The following is a 26,625-nucleotide window of genomic DNA, read 5'->3' as shown; positions in this document are numbered from 1 at the left end:
TTTATCATTATATATATTTCTCCCTTTACAATATATTATTATATTACTTTAACTTAATCCACATTATTGGTGATGAATTTTTCTTATTTAATTTATATTTTTTCTATATCATCATATATCTATATCATTTAAACTTTCTTCGTCTCCATTTCTGCTTTGAAGCGCATCTCCTATTTCCTTGTTTCCTTCTGGTGTTTCAACATGTTTATTCCCGTCAGGACTTTCGTCAATTTTTGCCAAGCTGATATAACTATCATGAATGGTGTAACTTCTCTTGCTTTTTTCTACAACATAATCTCCCTGAAATCCCAAATTATCTTCATCTGCTCCTTCTTCGTTTTCCTCTTGAAAGCCATTTTCTTCCAATGTGAGATAGCCGTCGATGTTGTAGGTTTCATTATAGGCCTTTTCATCGTTTTGTCCAACTTCATCATAAACAGCAAGTTTTTCACTAAAAAATATTGAATTTTGTTTAATTTTGAGTTAGATTTTAATATTAAACGTCGCGTAAGCAACTTCGCATGGAAAACAAGACATGTAGGTTAAAACAAAAAATAGAATACTAGCTGAGTACCCGTGGGAGAATCCACTGAATCTCTCATTAAACCGATGTAAGGGATACCAAACAAAAACATACAACATATGGTAATTTTAATTTTTAAAACTTATAACCCAACCTCGGCTCTTTGTCTCTTTTTATAACGGAACAGAAAAGAGAGAGAAAAAGCCCTGGGATCGAGGTTGCTCACAGTCTGCATTACTTTATATTTCTACCCGTTGAAACTAAAACGTTGAAAATATAAGCAGGTACAACAACAACAACAAAAAAGGCAACATGTCCAACAAAATCAAAGGCGTCTAACAACCGTCTCAAAAAAGCGAAATCTACTAAAATTTATACTTGCTTTGCCATGCCGTAAGTAGACCAGGGAAAAAAGTATATCAGACATTTAAAAAGTCTATCATATTTTGCCAAGTTATACAAAAAAAGTTTTTACAAAATTTCCACACTGTAAAGTTTGTAACACGTCATACCAAAATCAAATATTCAGTCTATTGCATACAGCAACCCTTTCAAAGTTTTACACAAAATATAAGAAATTAACAGTTATCTGAATTCCCGTGAAAAATCCATTGAATCACTCATTAAACCGATGTAAGGAATACCAAACAAAAACATAAATCACAATAATTTTAATTTTCAAAACGCACATTTCATCCTCGAACCCTGGCTCTCTGTCTCTTTTATAACGGGATGGCAAAAAGAGAAAAAAGCCCTGGGATCGAGGTTGCTCACAATATGCCTTATTCTATGTTTAGAACCGCTGAAACAAAACGTCTAAAAATATAAGCATGTGCAACAAAAAAAAATTTTAAAATAAAAATGGAAAATGTCCAAAAATATCAAAGGTGTCTAACAACCGTTACGTAAAAAGCGAAATACACTAAAACTATATACTTGTTTTGCCATTCCAGAAGTACACCAGGGAAAAAGGAATACCAAACATTAATAAGAAATCAAACATTTTTCGTAAAGTCATACAAAATCAGCTATTCAGTCAAAAGTTATACTTAAAATATAAGAAATTAATAGTTAAAAACACGTAAAAGAGAAATATAAAAACTTGAATCATTTGGTATATTGTTTATCTACCGAAATATTTTAATCCAAAATATTAAAAGGACAGACCCAAACTTATAATCAAGATAATCACGCATAATATCAAAGGAGATAACAATGCAGCGTTTTCGAATTTAAGAATCGAATATATTTCAAACGGCAATGTAACAGATGTAAACATTGAGTTAAGTTTAGGTTTTAGGTTTAGGTTTTTCATAACGACATTAACACTGAATTACGCAGTCTGTAGTGTTAAAAACAGTAACAACGGAAATATTACTTTTTACAGTTTATGTAAATTCTTCTCTAGGATAGACACACTCTGTTTATAAGAATAGTGCGTTTTAGTTTCAGCCTGATGTTCTTAACTTTTTTGACAAATGCTATCCTCATTATTCTCAATATGTTCTTAGCATGGCTATGACCTGAAAATATATAATGCCTTAATAAAATAAAGCATGCTATAATTATTATAGCTAGCTAATGGCAATTTCTACTACATATAACGGCCTATTGCTTGGACACAAAAAAGTTCAGTTCGTTTGATATACAATAAAAAAGTAAACTTCTAATTAATTTTGTGGGTCATACAATTGTTCATATTTAAAACAAACTATCAAGCTTACACATAGTCCTAGGATATTCTGAACTTCTCACCCATTTTTCAGAGTATATCTTGCAAAATAAGGGTTTCAAGAAAATATTTTCCGGCGCAAGACACAACAACAAACTTAATATTTAAGGAAAAATTTAGGTCTGAAAGAAACGGCAAAAATATCGTTATACACCCAAATTCAATTCTCTCCTAAATAATCTAAACAACACACCTGCTTTCCTTCCGCTTTCTCAGTAGGTAGCTTGCTAGTGTTGTCTTGATGAAAGTTCAATCAGTTTTTTACTTCGACTACTAAACTTCGCTTCATAAATTGGATTACAATTATTTGATACATTTTCAATCAATACTCCTTTTCATAAATTCGCGATGACGTAATCGCGTTAACACGAAAACGAGGTAGCCGTTGTGTACTTTCTTCACAATAAAAATCGCAATGGCGGATAGTGTGTCAAAAAAACGTAAACAAAGAACATAAAGTCTTGGAAAGCAATGTGCAGCCTGGGGTTGTGACAATACTGGTTTAGTAGAGTTTGAAGGTGAACGTATTTTAACAGCAACAAGTTTTTTCACGTTTCCAAAAGATGTTGGTGAGAGAAAAGTGTGGTGTAGTAGAATTAAACGTGTTGATGGAAAGGACAACTTTCGTGTAACTAACCACACTGTTCTGTGTGAAAAACACTTTTCTAAAACGGACATTATTCGACCTCCCGGCGGTACTTTGAGACGTCTAAAGAAGGGTGCAAGACCTGTACTTTTGGAGACAATGGTAAAAGATGATTTGAGTAGGAGAAGGCCACCAGTTGACCGACCATCTCCACGAAAAAAAATCAGAAATTCGGTGTCAGAAATTGCACAACCTGAACCTGAAATGGATGTATTTGAAGATAATTTTTTTACCATAGATTCTTTTACTCAAACAGAAAAATCAGCAGATTTACAAAAGCAAATTTCTATGTTAATAGAAGAAAATAAGACCTTGAAAGCAAATACAAGTACAGTTAAATGTAAATTTGTTGAACAAGTGCTGTTATCAGATCAAGGATGCAATCACTACACTGGTTTGCCATCGGTTGATATTTTCCGGGGAATATTAATATTTTTAAATGCTGGTGAGAATGGCGAGAACATTGTATTATATAACAACCAACAAATCAAGGGGGATTCATCAAGAGGTAGACCTCGTACTTTATCACCATTAGAAAGTTTCTTATTGAAGTGAATAGTGAAGTTGTTCGTAGTCAACAAATAGCCGCAGAAAGAATTCATGTCGAACGTATGATCCAAAGACTAAAGTGTTTTCATATTTTTGATAGAGTGATTCCAGTAAATATGCCAGGGTCACTGAATCAAATAATATCAGTTTGTGCAATGTTGACTAACTTTTAACAGCCTATTTTAAAATAAGATACAAACTTTATTGTTTATATATTAACAATGTGACTGTTAGACCCTGGAGAGAGAATAACTTTAAAAAAAGAAACTTTAGCTTTCTAAATGCTTTTCACAACGCTATATAATTAAATAAAAAAGTAATATAAAATATATATTGTTCACATATAGTATATACATGACATATTGTGTCTTGATTCTAACTCAATCTTTGTCATATTCAACAATTTCTGGAAGCATGTACTTGAAATAGAAATCTAGAATATTTTTCTGCAATTGTTCCCAAAATTTCTCATCAAACAAAACTCTATCGATGTGCAAAATACAAAATCACACCAAGTACGACAAGTGATAGCCAACTGCATTTGCACCTGCCGATAGTATGAACGCTTTTTGTTAATATTGATTAAACCACTATCTTCATCAAGAACAACACAGGGATTGGGTGATATGTGACAAATTGTCTTGGGATCAATATTCTTATACTGTTCGCTACACTTTACTTCTAATATGCCAAATGAACCATCACAGGTTACTTTGCCATCAGGTGTAGCACCTAACACGTAATTAACTCTGTCAATGACCAAGCCACATTGTTCAACCGTTATATTGAAGTCTTGAAGTGTCGTGTATCTTTCATAATGTTGAATTGCTATTGGTTCATAAAACCGCCCATACGCCATTTTCATTTTTACAATCTTATTGAGCTTTGCTGGATCACCAGCTACAATATTACGAGCTAAAGTTTTTGACCCTCTTTCTGTTTTTGGTGCAGTTTTTCCAAGTTTGTTGCATAACGAGGCGGTGAATCTATTTTTACGATACGTAAACCAGTTTGGATCATCAGCTTGGTTTTTTGTACTTGATTCGATTTTTTCAATATTGTTTGCATGACCCTTCATAGTTTCGAGCTTTTGCATTTTTTTTATTTCAACAATGTGAATTCTTTGTATATATTCGTCAATATTATTTTGTACTTGCTGAAATGGAAACGGTGGATATTGTTGAAAACTAAAACCATCTTGACATACTGATGATGAATTAGGAATAGAACAATAAACTTTAAAATCAGGAGGCATCATAGGGCATTGGTAGCTTAGCAATGAACCTGATGGTACATTTCCAAACTGAGTTTGTTTAAAGTGAACAGGATTTAGGTTAATCAGTTTTGTGGCACAAATGTTGGTTTTTGTATTTTTCATGTGCGATAATAGGAACGTCAAATCCTCATCAGCAGTATGTGAAGAAACACGTGACTCGTATAAGGACGAAACAATTCCTTTTTTTTCTTTTGGTGTACAGTTAGTATCATTATTTTTCTCCATTTTAATTTTTTTTGCATTAGGTGACTTTATTGTCAATTTCATCACAGGTATTTTCTCAATTTTGTCTCTAGACTGTGGTACATTCCAAACACAAGGCTTCGAGGTACAAACTTTTGCATCGGGAATCATTGATAGTCTATCTACCACCCATTTAGCTAAAGTTTTCATGAGAGGATAAGCATGGGAGCATGTTCCATTTCATGTCAAATTTCACTTGTAATTTTGTTTAAAGCTAAAAATACCCATCTGTTTGCTTTCTTTAAACTAGCAGCTGCCACACTTTTCAAAAAAAATAATGAGTCACTGTGTTTCGCATATATGTTGGTCGAATCAAGAAAATTTTCTTCAATAAATTGATCACCACGTATGAAATGTTTTTTTATTGCAGTAGAATTTTTACAATATGTTTCGTTGACTTTTTTATTGTAAATGTTTATATTTTCTACAGTGAAGCTGGGCATTTCTGTCAACGATTTTGACCATCCTGTTAAGTCTAATGGATTTAATATATCTGCCTTCAGTTCAACAGGCACAGCTGGCATAGTTCCTTCTTTCCACAAAGGTTTTAGTAATATCCCCATTTTCTGCTTTTATCCTAAGCCAAACTTTTTCTGGAGTTGGATCTACAATCCTACTGCTGGTTTTACTTTCAATATAGTGCAAAACTCGTACTTGTGCATCCTTGAGTGTGTCAATCCCATGTAATGTATCGCCACGAAATATTAGCCAGCTTTTCAGGTGTTCGACTTTGTACTTTGGCAGCTTTTCAATATCAATTTTGACATGAGGGTCAGATATATCATCCTCGGTTAGAATAATGCTGGCTGGATCTGAAAATATAAGAAAATATGTCTGTCTTAATGCAATTATAAAAGAATTTTTAGCAAATGTATAGTGAATAATAATTTTTGTGTTTTTCCTGTCTAACTTTTTGAAGGTCCATGTATCTATCTGCTATCACTTACCTACTGAGATATCATTAAAGAACTCTTGAAAATCTTCAACCTCCAGTTCAATTTCATGTTGATCTTCCTTGTCCATTTTTGTTGTATAAAACATATATAATAAAGTACTTCGAAGCGTGAGCCTCGTGTGATGTATTGTTGCTATTAAAATAGCAGTTTTTGATGATTTTAGTTTGAAAAAATAGCTGTAGTTTGTTTTGTGAATACCAGATAAACCTTCTTAGACACCTTCTTGCCAACGAATGTTTATTTCTAATGTTTATCACTGAAACGCAGCAAAAAATAATGGAGATAATTCTTTTTGTTCCGGAACTTGATTATTAATTAGCGAAACTTATTATTGAGAATGATTATCTCTATAATACTGATGATTAGTTGTTATTATAAAATCCCCCGCCTCAAAGCGGAAAAAATGTGAGGAAAATTCACAACGAGTGTCTCAGTTTCAAGATGAGGCTGGATATTGCGCAATAATTTATAAAAAGGAGTATTCTCTTTGTGATGTTATATCATCGTACATTTTTTATTTTTAAAAAAAAAGTATTTCTAACTAACAACACCAACTTCGTTCGACAACAACAGTTTCTTCTTTTACATTTTAGATTCGAATTACATTCATATTCGAATTCGATAGATTTTTTATAAAAGGAAGCAACCTCGGTCCCAGAACACAAAAATGAGGTTTAAGCTAGCCTTCTGATGAGTAAACATTGTTTGAAATAACTTTTTTCAGGATTACTTTAAAAACAAGACAACCTTCTTCGCTTCGGTTGCCTTTTTCAGTTAATAAACAACTTGTTTCCGTTAGATACGGCGCCCACATTGTAAACCGGTAGAATTAAATTATTCTATTTATAACGACCAAGGGGGCTTTTAAAACAAAAAAACATATAAAAACATTTAAAAATAAATTAAAAATCAGTTTTTGTAAGATAATAAAAAGAGTTTTATTTTTTAAAGTAATAAGAAAAGATGTTTAAATAGTAACCCCCTGTTTTGCGGGTTTTTTTAAATTGGTAAATTTTAGCGTAACGCCACGTCATAAGAAAGTGACCCGTGATTTCCGTGTCGTGGACTCACAGTTTTACTCACGCAAGGGAGTTAATATATAAGATGAAATATGATGCGATATATATATATTGAAATACAAGGGAATTTAAGGATACAATCGATTCTCTCTAATTCGAATTTTTAGGCGGCAAAGTGGAAAAAATCGAAATACAGAAGGGAATTTCAATTTCAAAACATTCGAATGAACGGAAATTCGAAACTTGAAATATGGTTCAAACTGTGGTTAGGGCCTTTTTACACTCATGAAAATCATATTAAAGAGAGAATTTTTCCTTATATCTAGATCGAATTAATTTTTTTTGACAGTGAATTTGATCGAATTAGGGGGAGTTTAGTTCGATGTTTTGCACTTAAATCCTTTTCTAATGGTATTGTTTCAATGTTTGCGGAAAATTCAAAACAGTGTCTTACCCTTTTGATTCCGAAGATTTCGATGAAGTTATTTTGTAAACATTCGCCAACGACTGCCCACTGTAGAAACCTTGTTCCTGTGCAGTAAGTAAAAGAATTGACAAGAAATCTTTTGAACGTTATCACACGCTTCAGCTTATTGTTGTGTCATCTACCGGCTATAGCGTTTGTCCACGCATAGCTGGACCGATTTGGTGCGCATAGTAGAAAATGTAGAGACTTCAATTTCACAGATAAAAGGACTTTTCAAGATGTACCAATACCTAATTAAAAAATTATTCTAGACGTGTGCAAATATATGTAAGACGAATTCTTATCTGTAGCACGTGCCAAGTACCAAAATTGTCTCCACAGAATATAATTAATGTAAAGGTCAGCGCAAATAAGGAGTGAAAAATATGACTAGCTTCTCTAATTCTTAAGATTCTAAAATCGTTTCATTGTTGACTTAATCGATTATTTTTCTTTTGGTACTAGTAAGGATAACTTATAAAATAATCAATACCTACATTATTAACCAAAACTTGATCGATATTGTTGCGCAAATCAATGAACGAAGGTCTCAGTTCGGGCGGTCCTGACCAACATTGCAACATTAGCTGATATATTTGTTCTTTACAATGCGTTGGTTTTGCCATTCTTGTTCCTCTCCTTACGTATTTTAACATTTCATTATTTTTAACACCTGGGTAAGGTGTGGACCCGAGTGAGTAAATTTCCCATAGCAAAATGCCGAACGACCAACTAAAAAATTAAAAAAGCGGCGACGTGAATCCTTATAATGCTGGTGAGTCCGTCCGTCCGTCCGTCCATTCCACTTCACTTACACTTACTATGATTGTAAAAATTCAAGCACATAGTCAAGAAACAAAGTATCTTACACATCACTTTTGGTGGTGTACTTTTGATGCGTTATAGCTTCCGGGGCCATCCATTTCAGAGGAAGATTTCCTTCCGTTTCTTTATGGTAATAGCCTTTCCCACCAGTGTTTCTTGAAAGGCCAAAATCAGCGATCTTTGCGTACATTTTCTCTGTCAAAAGAACATTTCTTGCTGCTAAATCGCGGTGTACACACTAGAAATTAAAACATAAAAATATGCCAAACAAAAGAGGAAAATGCACTGACAAAATAAATTTATTTACGATTACGAGTTGTTCTGTGTTGCCGATAATTATGCAATAATTATCACGTGACATAGCTTTTAAATGAGAAGTAACGCAAGAAATCCTTACACGTCGATAGCAACTTGGGTCCCACCCGCCCACCCTTACAAGGTGAAAAAGTCGATACATTCCAAATTCTTGTAACAATTCTTTAACATTACAATCCCCAAAATAACACAGGTACCTCACTTTTCTTTTAAACGGTATAATTTAATTGCGTTAGTAATTTATCGTTAAAGAACATAATTCACTGTTGTATTTTTTGACATCCTGGTTTACACATCTTGCTAGATTGACCTTACTATTGCTAGACTGATCTTACTATACAAAGAGAATTAGTAGATATATAAAGTTATTTTCGTCTGAGCCTGTGAGTTAGAATATAAACTCTCTTTACATCATGTCGTTTCGACGAACAACAGAAATATACTCTGGGAAAAACTTCTGCAATCTACATTAAGGAGATGACACCGAGCTTTTTATTGAGAATTACTCGAGCGAAAATTTTTTTACAGCTCAAAAGCGTAAACAGTACCGGCCAGAAATACGAAAACCCACACACACAAAACCAACAAAATGTGTGTTACTTTTTTCTCTCCCAAGAAGTTCATCCCATCAGCAATTTGAACCGCTATCCAAGTTATTTGATAAAGATTGAAGATCTCGTTGTTCTGTTTGTGCCAAGAAGCTTCAAAATCATAACGATTTAATCGTAGGTAATTCAACACAGCTCCATTTGAACAATATTCAAGAATCACCAACAAATTCTCACCGCGAGTGCATGCACCAAGCAGATTGACAATGTTTCGATGTTCTCCGAGGTGTATTAAAAGTTTAAGCTCGTTTGCTAGATCCTTATAATCTGATTCTGTGGCACCAGCTAAAAAGAAAAAATTAAAAGGTAAAATCTGGAAGATCACATTTAAAAACAGTAAGGATAAATTAGAAGACTTGTTGCAAAGTAAAACCCATTTGAATTTTAAAGGGAGCGTATCTTAAAAGTTAGTCAGCTACTTATGATTTCGTGTCAACAAGTCACGAATATTTTTTAAATATTTTCTGCACTTTGTTTCTTTAACGTCAGAAACTGATGCGAGAAAAAACAATTGCCTCTTTAAATTACGAAATTAAATTCTTGACAAACGAGTTAGTCTCTATCTGAACAAAAGTTATTAGATTTTCTAATAATTTAAGACGTAGTTTCAAGTAATGGCTAATACATAAAGAACCTATTGGACCTGAAAATCTGGCATAAAGGTGTTTTATAGAAAAATACAAAAACTTATTAAGTATGATGTAGCATAGAAGAGTTACTAAAGAAAAAACCGGCCGGAGATGGCGTGAAAAACAGATTCACTTAGAGCTGAAGTTCTTATACTTAAAGCTGACCTTATAAAAAACATGTATTTTATAGAGTCATTTCTTAAAACCATTTCTGATGAATTTTGAGCACTACTTCACTAAGCACTACTTCACTACGGTGGCCTCTTTGGGCTGATTATAAAGAGCTCAATGTTCCTAAAGTCAAAGCAAATAAATTTGGATTAGCTGTTGTGATTAATAAGTGGGTAAGTGATGGAAGTTTTTAAGTATATATAAGCAAAACTGTTTTTTTTTATTATTTATTTAGTTATAGCCATTCTCTGAAATTTTTTTGTTGCAGGTGGTGTGGAATCATGCCAACATTAGAGAAAAGAAACATCGGAATAATTTCTTTAGTTTTGTTTTGTTTGGGAGAACAAATGCAGCTCAAAGATAACAGATAGTTAGGCAATTGAACCCGCGACATCTTGTTTGCCGTACGTTTGCTCTAATAACAGAGCTGCAAATCTACTTATTAAGGCAGCAATTTGTATTAGATGAATGAATTCAATTGATAAAAGATTTCAGGAACAGGTATTGTTATATCGAACGATGCAGATCACTGATTCGGAGATATCTGGGAATGTTAAAGTATGTTAAGATATTTGAACTTTGAAAAGTCAGTTACGCGCGATTAGAAAAGACAGATACAAAAATTATCTCCAATTACCTTTAAGTGTCTTGACTGCAACAAAGGTTTTTTTCTTTGCTCCGTATCTTTCCCACAGACCAGCCTTGTTCTTAGTTTGCCTGGGTTTAAAGTGCTCCATTTGTTTAGCTGAAGCCATCCACACTTGCGCAAACGCGCCTTCGCCCAGTACTCGAAACAACGAGATGCGTTTTCTTGGAAATTCAAACTTTGTATCGTAGGTCAAGTCATTGCATTGTTCAAGAATGCTTCGATCAGGATCCAACTAGGAGAACATTAAAAGAAAGGAAGGATTTACAAGTTGCCAGACCACACATGCTTTGAAGTCATGAATGACTAAAATTACAATATTTCGGTCAATATTGTCTAAAATTAGATTTTCGCACATAAAGTAAAGTTATTAACCGCATACCTTGTAAGCTGTTTGGGTAAACAGAAATTTATTTCTTTTTTTCATTTTCTTTCTGTGATAGGACACCATGGCGAGGAAAACAAGCAGAAGAACACTGCCACAAGTTGACGCAATGATAATGACATTCTTCCATAAACTTTCCGCAGTTTCTAAATTTGATCATGTTGTCGATAATTAAGTTTTAGTCTGGCGAATACAAGGAAAGTAAAGATTCTGGCACTGACACCGACAAATATCTGGTTTAAATGTACAATAAGATTATTATTGTTAGTATTAAAAGTCTTTTCAATAATAGCCGTTGTCTGTTTATATCTGCGCGAAAAAGGTCGAAAACACGAAATGTGATACGAAAACACGAAATGTGATATGTAAAGGACGGGCAAACCGTGAATTTATCCACTGGATACCGGGTAGTCTTACATAATTGATTAGAAAGAGCCGAACACCTTCATTTTTCGGCATTATTTTAAACCTCTGTAGAGCAATTTGACCGACCGATACGTAGAGACTTGCCATGTTGCATTATATTTCTGAGGAAAATATCCGCTTTAAAGGATGGTCGCGAACGACGTTTCAATGTAACTCCCCAAACACATTTTGGACATTTGGTGCACATGTTGTAGAAAAAAGAAAACAAAACACACCAAAAGGGCACAACACGCTTTACCTTATGTGCTGTGCTACACTGGGCGTAAAACGACCGATTTATCGGCTAGTTATAAAAAAACACGTTTATTTGTAACAATAACAAAGTGATAACAAGTCTCCAAGTGAAAGGAGATATTATAAAGTTATTGTCGAGTTACACAATTGTTTTATTATTCTGTTTTTGTAAAGGAATTCAGGATAAGTTCATTATTTATATGTTCCTAATTTTTGGCACAGTCTCAACCTAAGTGTTCGTATAAAAACAACTTTAACATTCTTGAAAGCACGTAACTAGAGCAATACCTACCTACAAATGTGTGTGTGATTGTTTCCGGAGGACTAAGTTGATCTTTTATAGCCAGGGTTATAACAAAAGTGTGTTCTGATCCTATTACTCCACAAAACCTGTATGGACTCTTATAAATGAAGGACGAAATTAAGGAATGGACTACCCTGCCAGATTCTATCACAGTGTGTTTAATCAAGGTCCTAGCGACTGTCCGATTTCCAAACTTTACCAATGGCGTTTTCCAATACAAGGACGCTTTATTTCCATTCTGTCTGATGGAAACGTCTGTAACAGCACCTGTGTTAAAAATTAAATTTACCTTGACTTTGTTTCAATTTGAACTCGGATAACTTCGCCAACAAGTTAATTATTTAAGTAAAATAGCTCTATATGAATGTTGCGACTTTGTTTTCACACTTTGCTACTTGATAGAAAGAGCAGTCTCTGCTAACAAAAGACGAACCTTAATTCAAATATTCTATTATTATTGAAATTGTTTACGAAGCAATCGCTCAACTAGTCAACCGCCTAAGGTATCAAATCCATTCTCATGCGGAGCGATGAAGACCCCCGCACTGCAAGCGAATGCCCTCACAAGGCTACCAGTTAGTATCAAGGGAAGGTCGTCTTATGGCTAGAGACGTCCTAAACACAAGCCCCCTTTTTTCAATTTTCTTGGACATATTTAAGCATGGCTAAGCTGTCAGAATAAAAAAAAGAACTCTTCACCAAAATATATAGTGTTTCTTCAAACATCATTCTAAGTTAATAGGATAGTAAGATGTTAGCCATTCAGTTAGCCAAAATAAACTTTTTAAGGTGGCCTACCTATTTTTTCAGGTGAAAACGAAACAACCGCAGGTAAGTTCCCGTTAGTATCCAGCAGTTCAAAACGGTACGTCTGGTTCTGCAGCAAGTTGTGAAAATGAATTGCAATTGCATCAAACGGCAAATATAACCATTTTGTTTCCCATTCACCAACGACATTGAACGTAACTATAGCTGAATTATTTGGTTCGAATTTCCAAGAGATTTTGATAAAATCATATCCAGTTGTATTGGAGATCTCTTTCCGTTTGTATGTTCTCGGATTAAAATCTAAAAAACAAAAACTCGTTAAAAGATCTTTTACTGACACCGTCAGCGGTTTGGAAAACAGCAAAATTATTTTTTCAACTTAAAAATTTCAATTTATTAAAACAATCAGTCCTAGTGATTTTTTGTTGTTCAAATCTGCAAGTCTCTTCATGGGGGAAGGTACGTTTGATAAAAATTTTTTAAAACAGATTGTGTAGAAGAAAGAAATGTTAAGTTACTTACACTCCTACCTTTTAAATTACGTTTTAAATCAATAACAAACTTCCCAAGTCCCAACTTCCCACTGTTTGTATGACCAGACAAAAATCTTGTGTCACCATAATTAAATGATTTGCTCACATTGATGCTGCAACAAGACTTTTCCGAGAACATTACCAATCCATTTGAATTTTTTAGTTGCTTGAAAATCAAAATAAGAAAAGCCTTGCTGTTGTTATGTGCAATAACAACCTGAAATGTATCTTTTTGATACGGTGCAGTTTTGCCAGCAATATCAAGATAAGTGACAATAATTGCAGATGTTATATTGACAACAAATCCAAACACAGACTTGATGTCCATAGAAGCTAGCTTCAACGTATTTTCATCCTTAGTTTCTCTGTAATATATGTTACCGCTATTTCTTGTATCATAATCTAGATTATGTGGTGCAATGATTGTATATGGATACTGTACATACAGATGGTAATCCGTTGAAGATGAAAGTCTCTCTGTGGATATCAAAGCATTGGTGCTTATCTGAAAAAAATATTGAAACAGCGATGAAGAAAAAAAAGAACAGGCAGGCAGTAGTGCGTCAAATTCCAAGAATATCAACTATCGAGACAAAGTTACTTCTTATTATATAAGGTTACAGAATTTTTTTTTTTACAAAACTGCGCACGATTTGATTTGACTTGAATTGTAGAAAAAGAGGCAGCATTTAAAAAAACTTTCCCGTTTTAAAACAAAGTGAAATGCTGTCGTTTTTGTTGACTATGTGCTACAGTAAGTATTTTAGTCGATATATATTTTAAAAGTGTTATCGTATTGTGAAAACACTTATTTTCATCCAATTATTGGTTACAATGATAAATTTGATTAAAAATTGCGGGTAGAAATTCCCGCCCAACTTTCTTAGACTTCGATTTAATAATAAGTCAACAAAAGAATAAATGAAACAATTGTTATTCGTAAATTTCATTTTTTTATAATCCAGTTTCGATAATTTGGTCCAAATTAAAACTTCGTTAATAGACGCGAAAATTAGCAGAGTAAAGTAGTAACACAAAATTTATCTTACGAAGATATCGTGAATAGTTTCTGTGTTCAATTTTAATGGTGATTGAAGTTGCAACTTCTCCACAAGATTGTCTCCTTTTGGCAACAATTGGTCACCATTTTCTTCTCCATACGGATAAAGAGCTAAAATGTAGAGAATTACTATTAGGATTGCCCTCGAACGTAAACCTGACGTAATTAGTAACCAACGGAAGTTTGTATATTTTTGACTATTCTGACTGCTCCTGCTGATTTCTCTTACTGATTCTCTAAATTTAAAGCAGAGGAATAATTTTTCTGCTCTGTTCGGTAGAAAATTCAAGCGCTCGGATTAAACCGGATGTACAACCAACTAGCGGGCCGATTATCATTCACGCGTTCTTGGTCGTAGCTTTCAGCGTTTATTGTATTGGCATCAGCATTAAAATTTGTTTTAGCCGCGATGCCGTCTATGTTGGCCGCTGTTGACGCTAAAATGAATCAACTTTAAAGCGAAATAAAAAATTAAATACGATGCCATCCTTAATGTAATGGATATTGAGCGTATTAGACTTTTGGACCCTGGCAGCATTTCTGACCTAATGAAAAATAACCACGTCTAATAGGAGTAAAGACAAATCATTGGACAAAACAAATAATGCTTGTGTAGTACTGAAAGTTTACTCTATCGAAGAAATTTCATAGACAAATAAAGATGCCGAAAGCTTGTGTACTTAGCAATTCTAATTCAACTACCTTACATCCAACTTTTATTTTTTGTGGTTCTTATCGAAGAAATTTTAAACTGCATATTCCCTTTTGAATATACAGATGCCAAGTATGGCATGGGAGACGGATCATCTTGATCAGAAATTTGGTGTTTTATATTTTATGGAAAGTTTTACCGACACATATATGCAAGCAAGGCTGATGTTGTTGGCTTATTAATTACGTTTGACCGTAATTTACATTTAAGCATAATTTGCTTTTTATCTTTTGCAACAATATGTCTTTTATAAATATACGGGCTATGAAAACAACCATTTCCGTTAAATATAGTACCGATATATTGAAAAAACACAATAGCAGGCTGTTATTTACATTAATTCTCTGTTACTACAAATGCTACAGTTCATGGCAACAATTGTTTACAACTGTTTATAAAGGAATTTTGCAGCAGTTGTAAATGACGCAAAATGTAGGCTCATGTACGTAACTGTGTAGTAACCAAATTTATAGAGTTTTTTATTTTCACCATCAATTCGAATTAAAATTGGCAATTAAAATGTAATGAAAGATTTTCTACATGTTTGTGGGAAAAGAGTCAAGTGTCTCGACTTGTAAAGAACCCAGAGTCAATCAATTGTAAATTTCCGTTGAACATATTTAGCTAGCTAGTTATGTTTTTCTTCTTCTAAAATAAATATTTCCCGTTTTTCTGTCATTGTACCTTCTTTTTATATCACTTATACAAAGATCAACAAAACTATCAATCAATTTTAATGAAAAGGAAGTTAAACCACATTAAAGCTTTGCGTCGTTTTAAAAACACGGCCTCGTTTTTACTTACGGCAACATAGAAGTGGAGAATGGGTTTTTAATAAATGAATACTGACAGTTTGATTTTGTAGTGGAAAATAGAAAGCCGAGGTAAAAAGTACATATCGGCCTTATGTTTTATAGTGCAACATCAAAGCATGTTAGTATCCGTTTTATTACGCGACTGCTTTTCATATGAAAAATAACTTTAAGAATTAAATTAAATAAAGGACACAATTTCTGTTTAAATTGTGCTTCCCAAGCAACTAAGGATGACAAAAAATACTTGTTTGATTTCAATACTTTTTGCGGCGCTAAACCATCCAGCGAAGCCCATATGCCATTTAAGCAAGCGAAAATATTTCTTCCCAAGGAAATTTTTTTGAAAAGTTAGTCAGGTGTCCAACTTGTGACCTTTAGTCCAGTTTTCTTTATGAACTCCAGGTTAAAAAGTATTTTACCTACTGGCGTAAGATATTTTTCTGCGTACTGGGTTTGAAGTGAATTTTCGGCGCGAAATGTGCAAAACAAAATTGGAAATCGATAACGACGTTCAAAATTTCTTCTTTTAGATAAGAAAAGAGGAAAAAAACGAAAACAATAAAAACTTCTGCTGTAGTTTTGTTACGTTATCAGAGGGAAATAAAAAAATATTAATACAGTTTATTATTTTGTAATGTTTTATGATGACTCCTTGAATTAATTTTACAGAGAAACAGTCTGTGCCTCAGATATGGAAAAGGAAGAAATGAACTCAGGTTTGTAACGACATTACTTTAACTTTCTTTGGTGAAGAAGTAATTCTTTTTTAATTTATCTCTTATATAGCCAACTAATAATTTTATACAACAAACTTCCGAACCTGTTTTATTTAATTTACACTGCAATAAAACCATGTCTTTAATATTTTAGATTACTCAACCAGTACCTACAAAACGATGACGATAGTAATAGATATTTTTAGTTTAGAGAAAGTTTAAATATGCTTTAAATATGTTGTCTTGTACCCTTTCTTTAATTTAACTTAGTCAAGCAAACAAAAGAATAAAACGCCATTTTTACTGTATTGATAGATAACTGTCAACAGTCAACGCACGCAGGGTAGTTTAATGCGGTTGGCGTTTTCTAACGAAAAAATAACAAAGAAATCAAACTTAAAATGATGTTTATCCGTTTTAAAAGTTTATCAAATCCGAAGAAGTGGCATTGCGGTGAATGTGTACATTGTTCTTGATGTTTCTGTTTTTGATAATATGATAAGAAAATGTTTTTTGATGTTTATCGCGAATAGCTCTGCGAACTTTAATGCTGAAGAATTCTTGATTTTGAACTTTTGTAAGTACACAGAACAAATTTGAATAACTAGTCGTTAGCCAGTGGAAGAATCCACGGGTTCGCCCGTCTTTTTTATACTGCATTGCGTGCTTCTCGCTACTTGCGCCGCTAAGCGACCATTTTGCGTGACAGACAGACGTATACGGGTATTATAATATAGATTGCTTATGTGAATTGAAACTTTATCTAAAGTATTTACCTTCTTATGGTACCGTTTTATTCATGGCTTTCCAAACAGGTAAGTATGGTTCCATACAAAGCCTTGTTTTAATACGCCGTAAGCCAATCAAATCATGTTTTTTTCTTAGAAACGGTTTTTTGTATCGATCTGGTAATAACAAGCTAAAAAATCTATTTTGTTGACACATGTCAATTTACAAAGACCGAAATTACAACAGATGTTACATTACCTGCAACTCTGCATTTTTGGGTCAGTCGAAACACATGTCGACCTGGTACTCCTACATTTGATGTGTGCACCATTTGACTTGAGTTATTTCCAAACAGAATTTTACTTCCACAAGAGCGCTCTGAATAGCCAATCACACTGTAATCATCAAATCTTCGGTAGTTTAATATCTCGTACGTTGAGTTGTTGTCTGTAGCGAAGATTGCCTGGTTTGTGAGTTCGTCATCATAATAACTGGTAAAGATTAGAAGCTGTGTAGCGTTGAATGGACTTTGAGTAATTTTAGATATGTCATTACCGGCAACGCTTAAAAATAGGGGACTTGTTTGATATTCCAAACGTGTTAGTTTTAGAAAATTTGATTTACTGTTGTTATTCATTACAAATACAGTGTCTTTGTTTGGTATGCTTGTGTAGCCATTATGAACCGATGAAAGTGACAGGACTCCATTGCGACTTATCTAAATAAAACATCGTAATAATTGTAGGCGCTTGTCTAACACGTTTTCTGGTGGTTAGGAGCACTTCTAAGACTCTTATGGAAATTATTTCAACGATTTGTTTTACTTCGCACGTAGAATAAACACACGTAAATAGTGCATGCTCTAGCTGGTAGATGCATTTAGCTTTGGTGAAGTAAGGAAAGTTAAAACGATCCGGCCAAGGCAAAGCCATTCGCCATCAGGCCAAAGCATAACCATTCGCGAGAATCCTACAACTTTTTTAAGGTCTATAGTTCATATAATATGCACCTGTCATTGCTCTCTAGAAAAAACGGATACTTTCAAATAACTTAATACCCAGTAGCTTAATTAAACAAGTAACTTGAAGAAAAATCTACCTTGAAACTTATTTTGGTGGAAGAGAGGAACCGATATCGTTTATTTTGCACTTTTTTCCGGAAATCCTGGAAATAATTTTGTGGGTACTGAGGATTCAGTAATTTTAGTAGAAGCAAAATTAGTAATTTGTCAAATTTTAGAAATAAAGATATTTTCAAATTTTCAAAACACAAGGAAAAACTCGATAGCTTCGTGATTTTAACTCTGTTCGTGCTGGGCTATTTTGAGGTTTCCAATGCTAGAGTAGGGAGAAAATGATTTGTTTTTCTTCTCTGCAATTTTAAAGTTTTTCTTTATATGGCATGAAACCTCTCGCATGTGTTGTCTAGAATTAATCAAACCTATATCTTTATGCGCAATGCAAAAACAAAAGAAACACGACACTTAGATTTCGAAAAAACTTTTGTTAAACTTTAGTTTTGCCACACCTAAAGCTAACTTACTTTAGGCAACCTTTCGACAGCTACAACTGTTGTCATTGTAGCTGTAGCCTAAAAGCAAACGTGCTTGTTCATGACATGATAATATCTACGTTATTTAATGACAATGATTGAAAAAATATGTAGTATTTTTTGAAGTTATTTTTTGTAGTTTGAATTTTATTTATCAGGGATACCACCGCTTCTAAATTATGGCACCCAGTAAATGCTTAATAATAATTGTAACCCTATCATTATTTGTACCTCAATCAAAAAGCACTCTGGAGATACAAAACACGAAAAGCAACCACATCATGGATCAGATACATATATTAATCAAAAGGATGTGTACTTTTGATGTAGAAATTGTATGGTTTTACTTTGTAGGACGAAGACGTTCAAGATGGATACTAATGATAAACAATGTATAAAAAAAGAATGCAATACTGATGGTATTGCATTCTTTTTTTATACATTGTTTTGGTAGGTATATTAAAGAAGTGAGTGCCACGGTTAAAAATGTCAAAATTCACTCAATCATATATTCGGAAGTCTCTGATTACATTTATGGTATATTAATATAAATATATATGTAAAACCTTTTTTTTGGTGTAATCAAGCAGAGAACGAGTATTAATAATACTGTCTCCTGTGGAAAATTCCACAGTGCTTCGCCCATCGTACAAAGTTTGCAAATTGTTTTTCCGTGTGTCCTTGCTGCCAGTTAGCATAAAGTAATATCAAGAAAAATTTTTACAGATAAAAAAGTAAATGACTTACCATGACGTAATTTGTGAAACTGGAGAAAAACAAAAAAGGTTTTTGCAGTATTCTTATATTTTCTTGTATGTAGATTTTCTCAGATGATGGTGGGTAGATAACTAAAACATAATTGTTTTGTTAAATCTTTAAATTCTTTTCTTGAGCATAAAAAAACTTGACAAATGATTATTACCTGGCCTCCTTGTGCAAAGGTTGTGTTCTATCTTGGCAATTGCTCCGTCACTACGGCAATGGATATAAAATAAACAATACTTGTAGTAACCAACAGCTACTAAAAATGGTCTAAATCCTGTTATAATACTGTATCCAACATTACATGCTGTTGACTTGACGTATGTGATGCTTTCATTTGATACAAAAACAAGTTGGAATTTATCAGCATTAACAAAACCGGATGCTGTGATACTGTATGTGACGATAGTGGTTTCGTCGGCCGTGAATTCATCATCTCTTGTATTGTGTGGAGAAGTCCGGTTGCATGTTTTGTTGTACTCGATAGCATGTATAATGAGATGGTATGTTGTTGTTTGATAGTATCCCAAACCAAAAATTCCCATCTAAATATCGTTAAAATAACCACTTAGTACCGCGAACAAACAAGAATTCTCATCTAAATATTGTTCAAGATACCACTAATTACCAAAACGTAACAAAAATACCCATTTAAATATCGTTAAAATACCACTTAACACCAAAATTTAACATGAACTCTCTTGCAAACATCGTTAAAAAAAGCCCACTTAATACCAAAAACTAACAAGAATTACCCTCCAAAAATCGATAAAAATACCATCTAATACCAAAAACAAGCAAGAATGATCCAAGTCTCATTTAAAAAAGCGAAGAATTATTTCACATGACTTTATGAGAGAGAATATTCCAATATTTTCAGTGCTATTCCCACTAAAAGATCGCTGGTGCAACAGGTTAATTTCGCATGCTTACTACTTCCATCACCTCAAAATATCCAATGGCCCTGGTGACAGTCCTTCATTAAACCGATTTTCAAAAGCCATAATAGCGGCTGCAATATCATACCAACAAATTATTTCCTTCGTTTTGTGGTGAATATATGAACAAATTAAAGCATGCTTAGATGACGTTAAATCTACTTACTGTTTTTTCTATCTTCCTATAAATTTAATTTTTAAAAAATGACTTACAAAGAGACCATTGTCAATGTATTGGAAACATTTCTTCAATATTGGAATGCCATAAATACGTTCGATATTAAAAAGCCAATATGTGTGGTTGGCGATTGTAAGATCGTTAACATCAATTAGGGTGAAATTGCTCTTCATGGTGGAATCATACTTCTTTTGCACATTACATTTGGTACAATCTACGTGAAACAGTAATGAACTATGATTAATATTAAATGGAGCAAAGTATATCAGCCATTAATTATCAGAATAAATATTAAATACAGAGTGACATATTAGTTTAACCGTATTCCAACCAGGGGAACCAAATGGTCCCCACCTACGAGTTTTTTTTTTTGCATAACTTGTTATAAATTGTGATATGACCCTGAAATTTTCTGACTTTTCTTAAAATTTATTTAGCAATACTTTGCCGCAATTTTTTTTGAACCTCACCTTCCTCATTCGTTCAATTTATTAAAGGTGTCAAAATCCCCCCAAAAATATATATTTCTATTTTGACTAAAATAACTTAGTTTCAATACTTTTACTATTGTTTTTAAATAGAGAATAGAAAAGACATACACAAATATGACATTTACTCATTTTCACTCATTCACTAATCTATTGTCATATGTCATCATGGAAAAAACCAAATAGTTGATATAAAAATAAAATAGAAATAATAGATGAAAGAAATAAAAGAGAAATAATAAACTGTCAAATAATTATCTTTTTATCAACTTATGTTGATTTGCTGTAAAGGGAAATTCCGTTCTTCTGAACGAAGACAATGACGTTATAATATGCGTGACATCGCCAAAAAAATGTTTATGAATTGTTTAAAAAAATGTGAAAAATAAAGCAGTAACTACTAAAATGAATTTCGTCATTTGATTACATCAAAAAGTCCAATTTTGGGGATTTCTGATGACGCCATCTTAAAAATGATGACGTCATCGTGATTTCTTTTAATAAAATAGATTCTACTTATTAAATACTATCTCCCTACAAAATTTGAAGTCATTAGCTTTTCTCAATCAAAACATACATAGGGGGACCGAATAGTTATTATCTCGAATAGTTATTATCTCATTCAATCATGTATACGCGATGCTTTTTAACCATCTTCGTCAGATGTTTTTCGAACACGTCAGCACGCCACGGGTACTAAAATTTCGGCACTGCACATCGTCTATCACTTTTCCACAAGTTTACTAAATCAATCGCAAAGCCAGATTTTTTTAAACAAACAGTAGCTACGCTCATGCATCTCGAAAATGTCTCTGTCTTTGCTAATAAGTTTGTATTCAGAAATTTGTTTCTATTATTCGTTTCTACAGGTTAATAAAATTACTTTTTCTTAATAGTTAGCTACAATTAGTGGGAAAAATGTTGGTGCATGACTGCAAGGTTTGAATTCTGTTGCCAGAAGTGGTTATTTCGGCTGTTTCTATATCACGCTAACACAATTTGAACTTGCCAATCTTTACAGCGGACGACTTAGCATTTCGGTTATTTGGTTAAATCCAAACTCTTAACCTGTGCTACTTGTTGCTGAGGTCAGCATGGGTAGTTTTTACCATATTTCGACACTTCGTGGAACCTTACGTGGTTCATTCCGTAATTTCTTCATGCTATGAAATGCGACTAGACCATTTTAAACGCTGCTTAGCGGTCCTCAAATATGCTGAAGTAGCAACATATCGGCTGAAAAGTATAGGCGAGCTTATTATCTTTGCTAACTCCGAAAAATGCCCAAGAAAATTCCATTGTCTCAAGTTGTTTGTAGTTTCAATTCTTAAAAAAACTAATTTTGAAAAGATTTTGGCTACATAAACACGTATCCATAATGGGGAGGAAACTCTTTGCATGATATTTTTAGTTAATTATATTATGCCTATAATTATATTTTTTTCCACAATTGTTTTATTCTAGTATGTATAGCTTTAGCAATCTGCCAGGCATGATGTGTTAGTGAAAAGGCAGGCAAATTTTTCATACAATTTTTAATGTTTAAATGCAGCTAGCTACCTATGAAATACTTTAACTCTTTTTATATCCACAATTAAAATTTAGAACATGGAAATTGTCGTGTCTGTTCGATAAAGGTATGGTGAGTCAAAGTTAAACGAAGGTTATGTTTTTGATAAGGGCGCTCTATGGATATATGATAGGCCTAAATACCTGTACTAAGCGATGCACTAGATAAGCAAGTGGCATGGTGTATCTGTATTAACTACCTATCTGTACCTGTATTCATTGAACATCGCTTAGTAATTTGTATTATCCAAAGGAACGTCTTTCACGAAATAAAAGAAATGCGATATGTAACTTTGACCCTGGTCTTTGTAATTAAACAAAAGTTACGGTAAATTTATTTCTTTAAAAATGGCGCTTTCATTTATTGATGTGAGGCCATATGCCTGAAGTGCTATCTATATAATAATACGCTTGTGTGAGTAACCATGTGAGTCCACGACACGCAAAGTTACGAGATGGCGTTACGCTAAAATTTACCAAGTTAAAAAAACGCAAATCAGGGGGTTACTATTTAAACTTTTAATTCTTTTTTTTCGTTATTTTAAAAAATAAAACTCATTTTTTTATTATATTAACAATAAATTTTTATTTTTATTTCTAAATGTTTCTATTTGTTTATTTTTTGTTTTAAAAGTCCTGTTGGTCGTTATAGATAGAATAATTTGATTTTACCCCCGGATTAATGTGCACGCCGTATCTAAGGGAAACAAGTTGTTTATCGACTGAAAAAAGAAAACCGAATCAAAGAAGGTTGTCTGTTTTTCAAAGTAATCCTGGAAAAAGTTATTTCAAACAATGTTTACTCATCATAAGGTTAATTTAAAGCTTATTTTTGTTTTTCTATATTTTCCATTTTTGTGTTCTGGGACCGAGGTTGCTTCCTTTCATAAAAATTCTATCGGATTTGAATATGAATGTAATTTGAATCTGAAATGTAAAAAACAAAAATGTTGTTGTAGAGCGGCTTTTGTTGTCGAGCGAGTACAAAAAGTTTATTTTGTTGTCAGAAATATATGTTATAAAGAAGAAAAACGTACGACGATGAAATATATCAGCCAATTGTAGCTAGCTATACATTTTCCATTTGTTTTCTTTGGTATGAAGCGAAGTTTAGTAATCGAAGTAAAAAACTGATTGAACTTTTATCCAGAGAACGTTAGCTACTACTGGGAAAGCGAAAGAAAACCAAGTGTGTTATAGCTTTTATCTTTCAGGAGCCAACCTGTGTCTTCAGAAAGGTGATTTGGAGGCTCCGTTGTTATTGATGACATCCATAACTGTGCAACATACTTTGTGCGATAAATCTTTTGACGCAACACTCATAAACAAGGTGGCAGAGAACTTCCATCAAACTTCTTATCACATGGAATTGCTTCATTTTCTCCTCATGGTTTGTACTTTTCCAAGAACATTACCAATCTAGCTTTACATACAGATGATATATTCCTTTTTCTACAAGTTTTCCCAACGTTGCAAAAGCGTCATCTGTGACATCAAGATTTGTTCCTAGCTGTTTAAATACAATTTGTACACTTTCTTTTTTTTTTCTAGTAGTTTGAGATTCTTCTGCTTGAAGTTCCATAGCCACTTTGGCAATTGCAAGATCGTATGTTACGAAATGTTTTTCTTACAACATTTATTTGCAATCACCTGTGCACGTCTCAATGATTCTGCTACTACAGCTATAGAAGTTGGGAACTGATTAATTTGTGGCAGGTACCAAACTCTTTTGCATATTGTTGGTATTTGGAAAAATTATAGAATTTCAGCCAACCTACGTTGGTGCAGTGTCGGGTGGAAAATAAAACCCATCATTCACAAGGTATCGTACATGCGTGCTTTGATATATGAGATTGGTTCTGTACTCCTCTCTTGTCATCTAGTGGAAGCATTATTCTTGTTAACTTCTTAGGTTTTTATCTGTACGGCTCTATGTCTAATCCTGAATGATGAGGAATAGTCTTACAACAAAGGAATAGTCTTTGTACCTTATGAGGTCCAATTTGAGTTTCTGTTCAGATCTTTGTCTGACCTGCTGATAGGACCGCATTTTTTGGTAAGCTCGACCATTTATGTATTACATAGTTAGTATAGAACACAAATACTGAGTTTGGGCTTTGTAGTCACTGATTTTCTTCACCCTCTAAAAGCTGTTTAAAATAGGGATATGGGTAGAGACGCGGTCTGACTAGGTCAAGAGACCCAAATTTTTGGTCAGTTTTATGACCAATGACATTCCACTATTAATTCCGAGAATTTTTGTGCAAAGGTTGGAGTTTGTAGCTTTTGGAGACACATTAAGGTCCTTAATATGGTCTTTGCAGGGGTCTGACCCAGTCTTAAGACCCAATTTTTCGGTAAGCTTTATCATTTTTCAGATTCTCTCATATAATTACACACGTTACGAACTTTTAAGCTTTGAGAATTGTGGGACCAAATAGGAGTCTCAAATTAGGTTAATTTTAGGGGCCTGGGACCCAAACGCCCCCAAATTTGGTCAGCTGACCATGTGATTTTTATTGTCCATGATACTACCAACCTATTTGGAGGGTCAAACCTTTTGAAGAAAATGGCACCTAAAGTTCTGTTATGAGCTCCTGGACTATTTATGTCCTATACCTTTCACAGGCTTTCATATTGGCTATTACTCGAAAGTACCCCTAAAAATCTCTATGAAACCCTTATAATAAAAACAATATAATAACTCTTGTTAGGATTGTTCTTAGAACTTGAAACTTACAACACCACTTTTTTTATCAGGAAGAATCATTCCACATCTATTGGACGCATGATTAATCCGATTTCCCCATTTGTTTGGGTTTAACCCGAAAATCGAGAAAAAGGAATTTCGTGCATTTTTTGCCACTTTTTAATGCAATTCGTGTAAAAATCGGAAATATGTTAAGTAACATTTACTTAGCTGTCAGAATCTTTAAACAGAATGTAAAAATTCGCTCTATAACTAAAGTAATTGAATTTTAAGCAGATAGTAGCATTTTAAAGAAATTTCAAGCTATTTATGACGTTACAGAGAATGTTCTGACGCAAGCAAAAATTATTGCTGTTATTTTGTTCCTTTTGTGAAGTACTATAAGTGTGCTAAGTTTGGTTCAATTTGGACAAGTCTGTGGAAAATCATTAAGGGGTGGGGGGAGGATTCCGCCCCCCCCCCCCCCCCCCCGGTCATAATATGTCCGAAAATCACCGGACCGAGTAAGGTTAAAGATTAGTAAAATTGCGCAATTCTTTATTTTATACTCTCGTATGGACTCAGCAACCCTTCACTTGGCGCCTAAATCAGTCTAACATCGGATATTTGGCATGTTTACATGGTTGCGTAAAAATAGGCACGATTTTTGATGTACAACAGAAATTGATTGAAATATGCTTTTACACGTCGAGATTATATCTTGACTACCGAAATTGTGGTTCTTTAAAATGTCCCCCGTGATAATCTTCAAACAGCGTTATACTCACAAATATTAAGACACACTAAAATTTATTTCCCTGTCCCGCAGTAATAAAATTTTCAAATTTTTTTGTTTTCATTAACTCAGAGGTCTTTATCATAAGAATAAATTTAAAATTTACACACTAAAATGGAATAATTAAAAAATTTAAAAACAACAACGACATACCTCTTTTTGGAAGAAACAGAACTCCAGCCACACACAAAAACGCTTGCAAAAACATTTCAATGCACACTGGACTTGAAGACTTTTACATTACATTGAACAAACTCTTTAACAAGCACTTGACATTTACAGCGCCAAAGAATGTAAACAGATTAAATAGATTAGATAAAAGTTTTTAGAATCTTGTTGTAAATTTTCGTAAAAGAAAATCCAGTAAT

At 33.4% G+C, this 26,625-nt stretch overlaps 1 protein-coding gene and 1 long non-coding RNA gene across 3 annotated transcripts; one reads left to right on the top strand and one right to left on the bottom strand.

Moving 5' to 3' along the window:
- LOC130629817 (uncharacterized) lies at nucleotides 1-26,625 on the bottom strand. 2 transcript variants are annotated; one of them, XM_057443178.1, is made up of 16 exons: nucleotides 26,411-26,625; nucleotides 20,751-20,929; nucleotides 19,760-20,144; nucleotides 19,585-19,685; nucleotides 17,545-18,004; nucleotides 14,304-14,425; nucleotides 13,252-13,759; nucleotides 12,752-13,021; nucleotides 11,942-12,220; nucleotides 10,987-11,135; nucleotides 10,596-10,839; nucleotides 9,151-9,443; nucleotides 8,280-8,473; nucleotides 7,908-8,142; nucleotides 7,399-7,475; nucleotides 1-451 (listed from the first exon to the last, which is right to left on the bottom strand). In XM_057443178.1, the coding sequence occupies exons 1-16, from the start codon at nucleotides 26,463-26,465 to the stop codon at nucleotides 112-114; spliced, it is 3,891 nt and encodes a 1,296-aa protein (XP_057299161.1). In that variant the 5' UTR covers nucleotides 26,466-26,625; the 3' UTR covers nucleotides 1-111. The 2 variants fall into 2 exon arrangements, with proteins under 2 accessions (XP_057299161.1, XP_057299162.1); XM_057443179.1 differs by lacking the exon at nucleotides 1-451 and adding an exon at nucleotides 2,675-3,100 and having other exon boundaries at nucleotides 26,411-26,624.
- On the top strand, nucleotides 22,885-24,890 carry LOC130629818 (uncharacterized). The gene is made up of 2 exons (XR_008982022.1): nucleotides 22,885-24,162; nucleotides 24,324-24,890. It is a non-coding gene; the product is annotated as an uncharacterized LOC130629818 (long non-coding RNA).

This window comes from Hydractinia symbiolongicarpus, chromosome 2, assembly GCF_029227915.1.
Source record: "Hydractinia symbiolongicarpus strain clone_291-10 chromosome 2, HSymV2.1, whole genome shotgun sequence".
In the NCBI taxonomy this organism is placed as follows: domain Eukaryota; kingdom Metazoa; phylum Cnidaria; class Hydrozoa; order Anthoathecata; family Hydractiniidae; genus Hydractinia; species Hydractinia symbiolongicarpus.
This window is presented reverse-complemented; position numbering and strand designations above follow the sequence as displayed.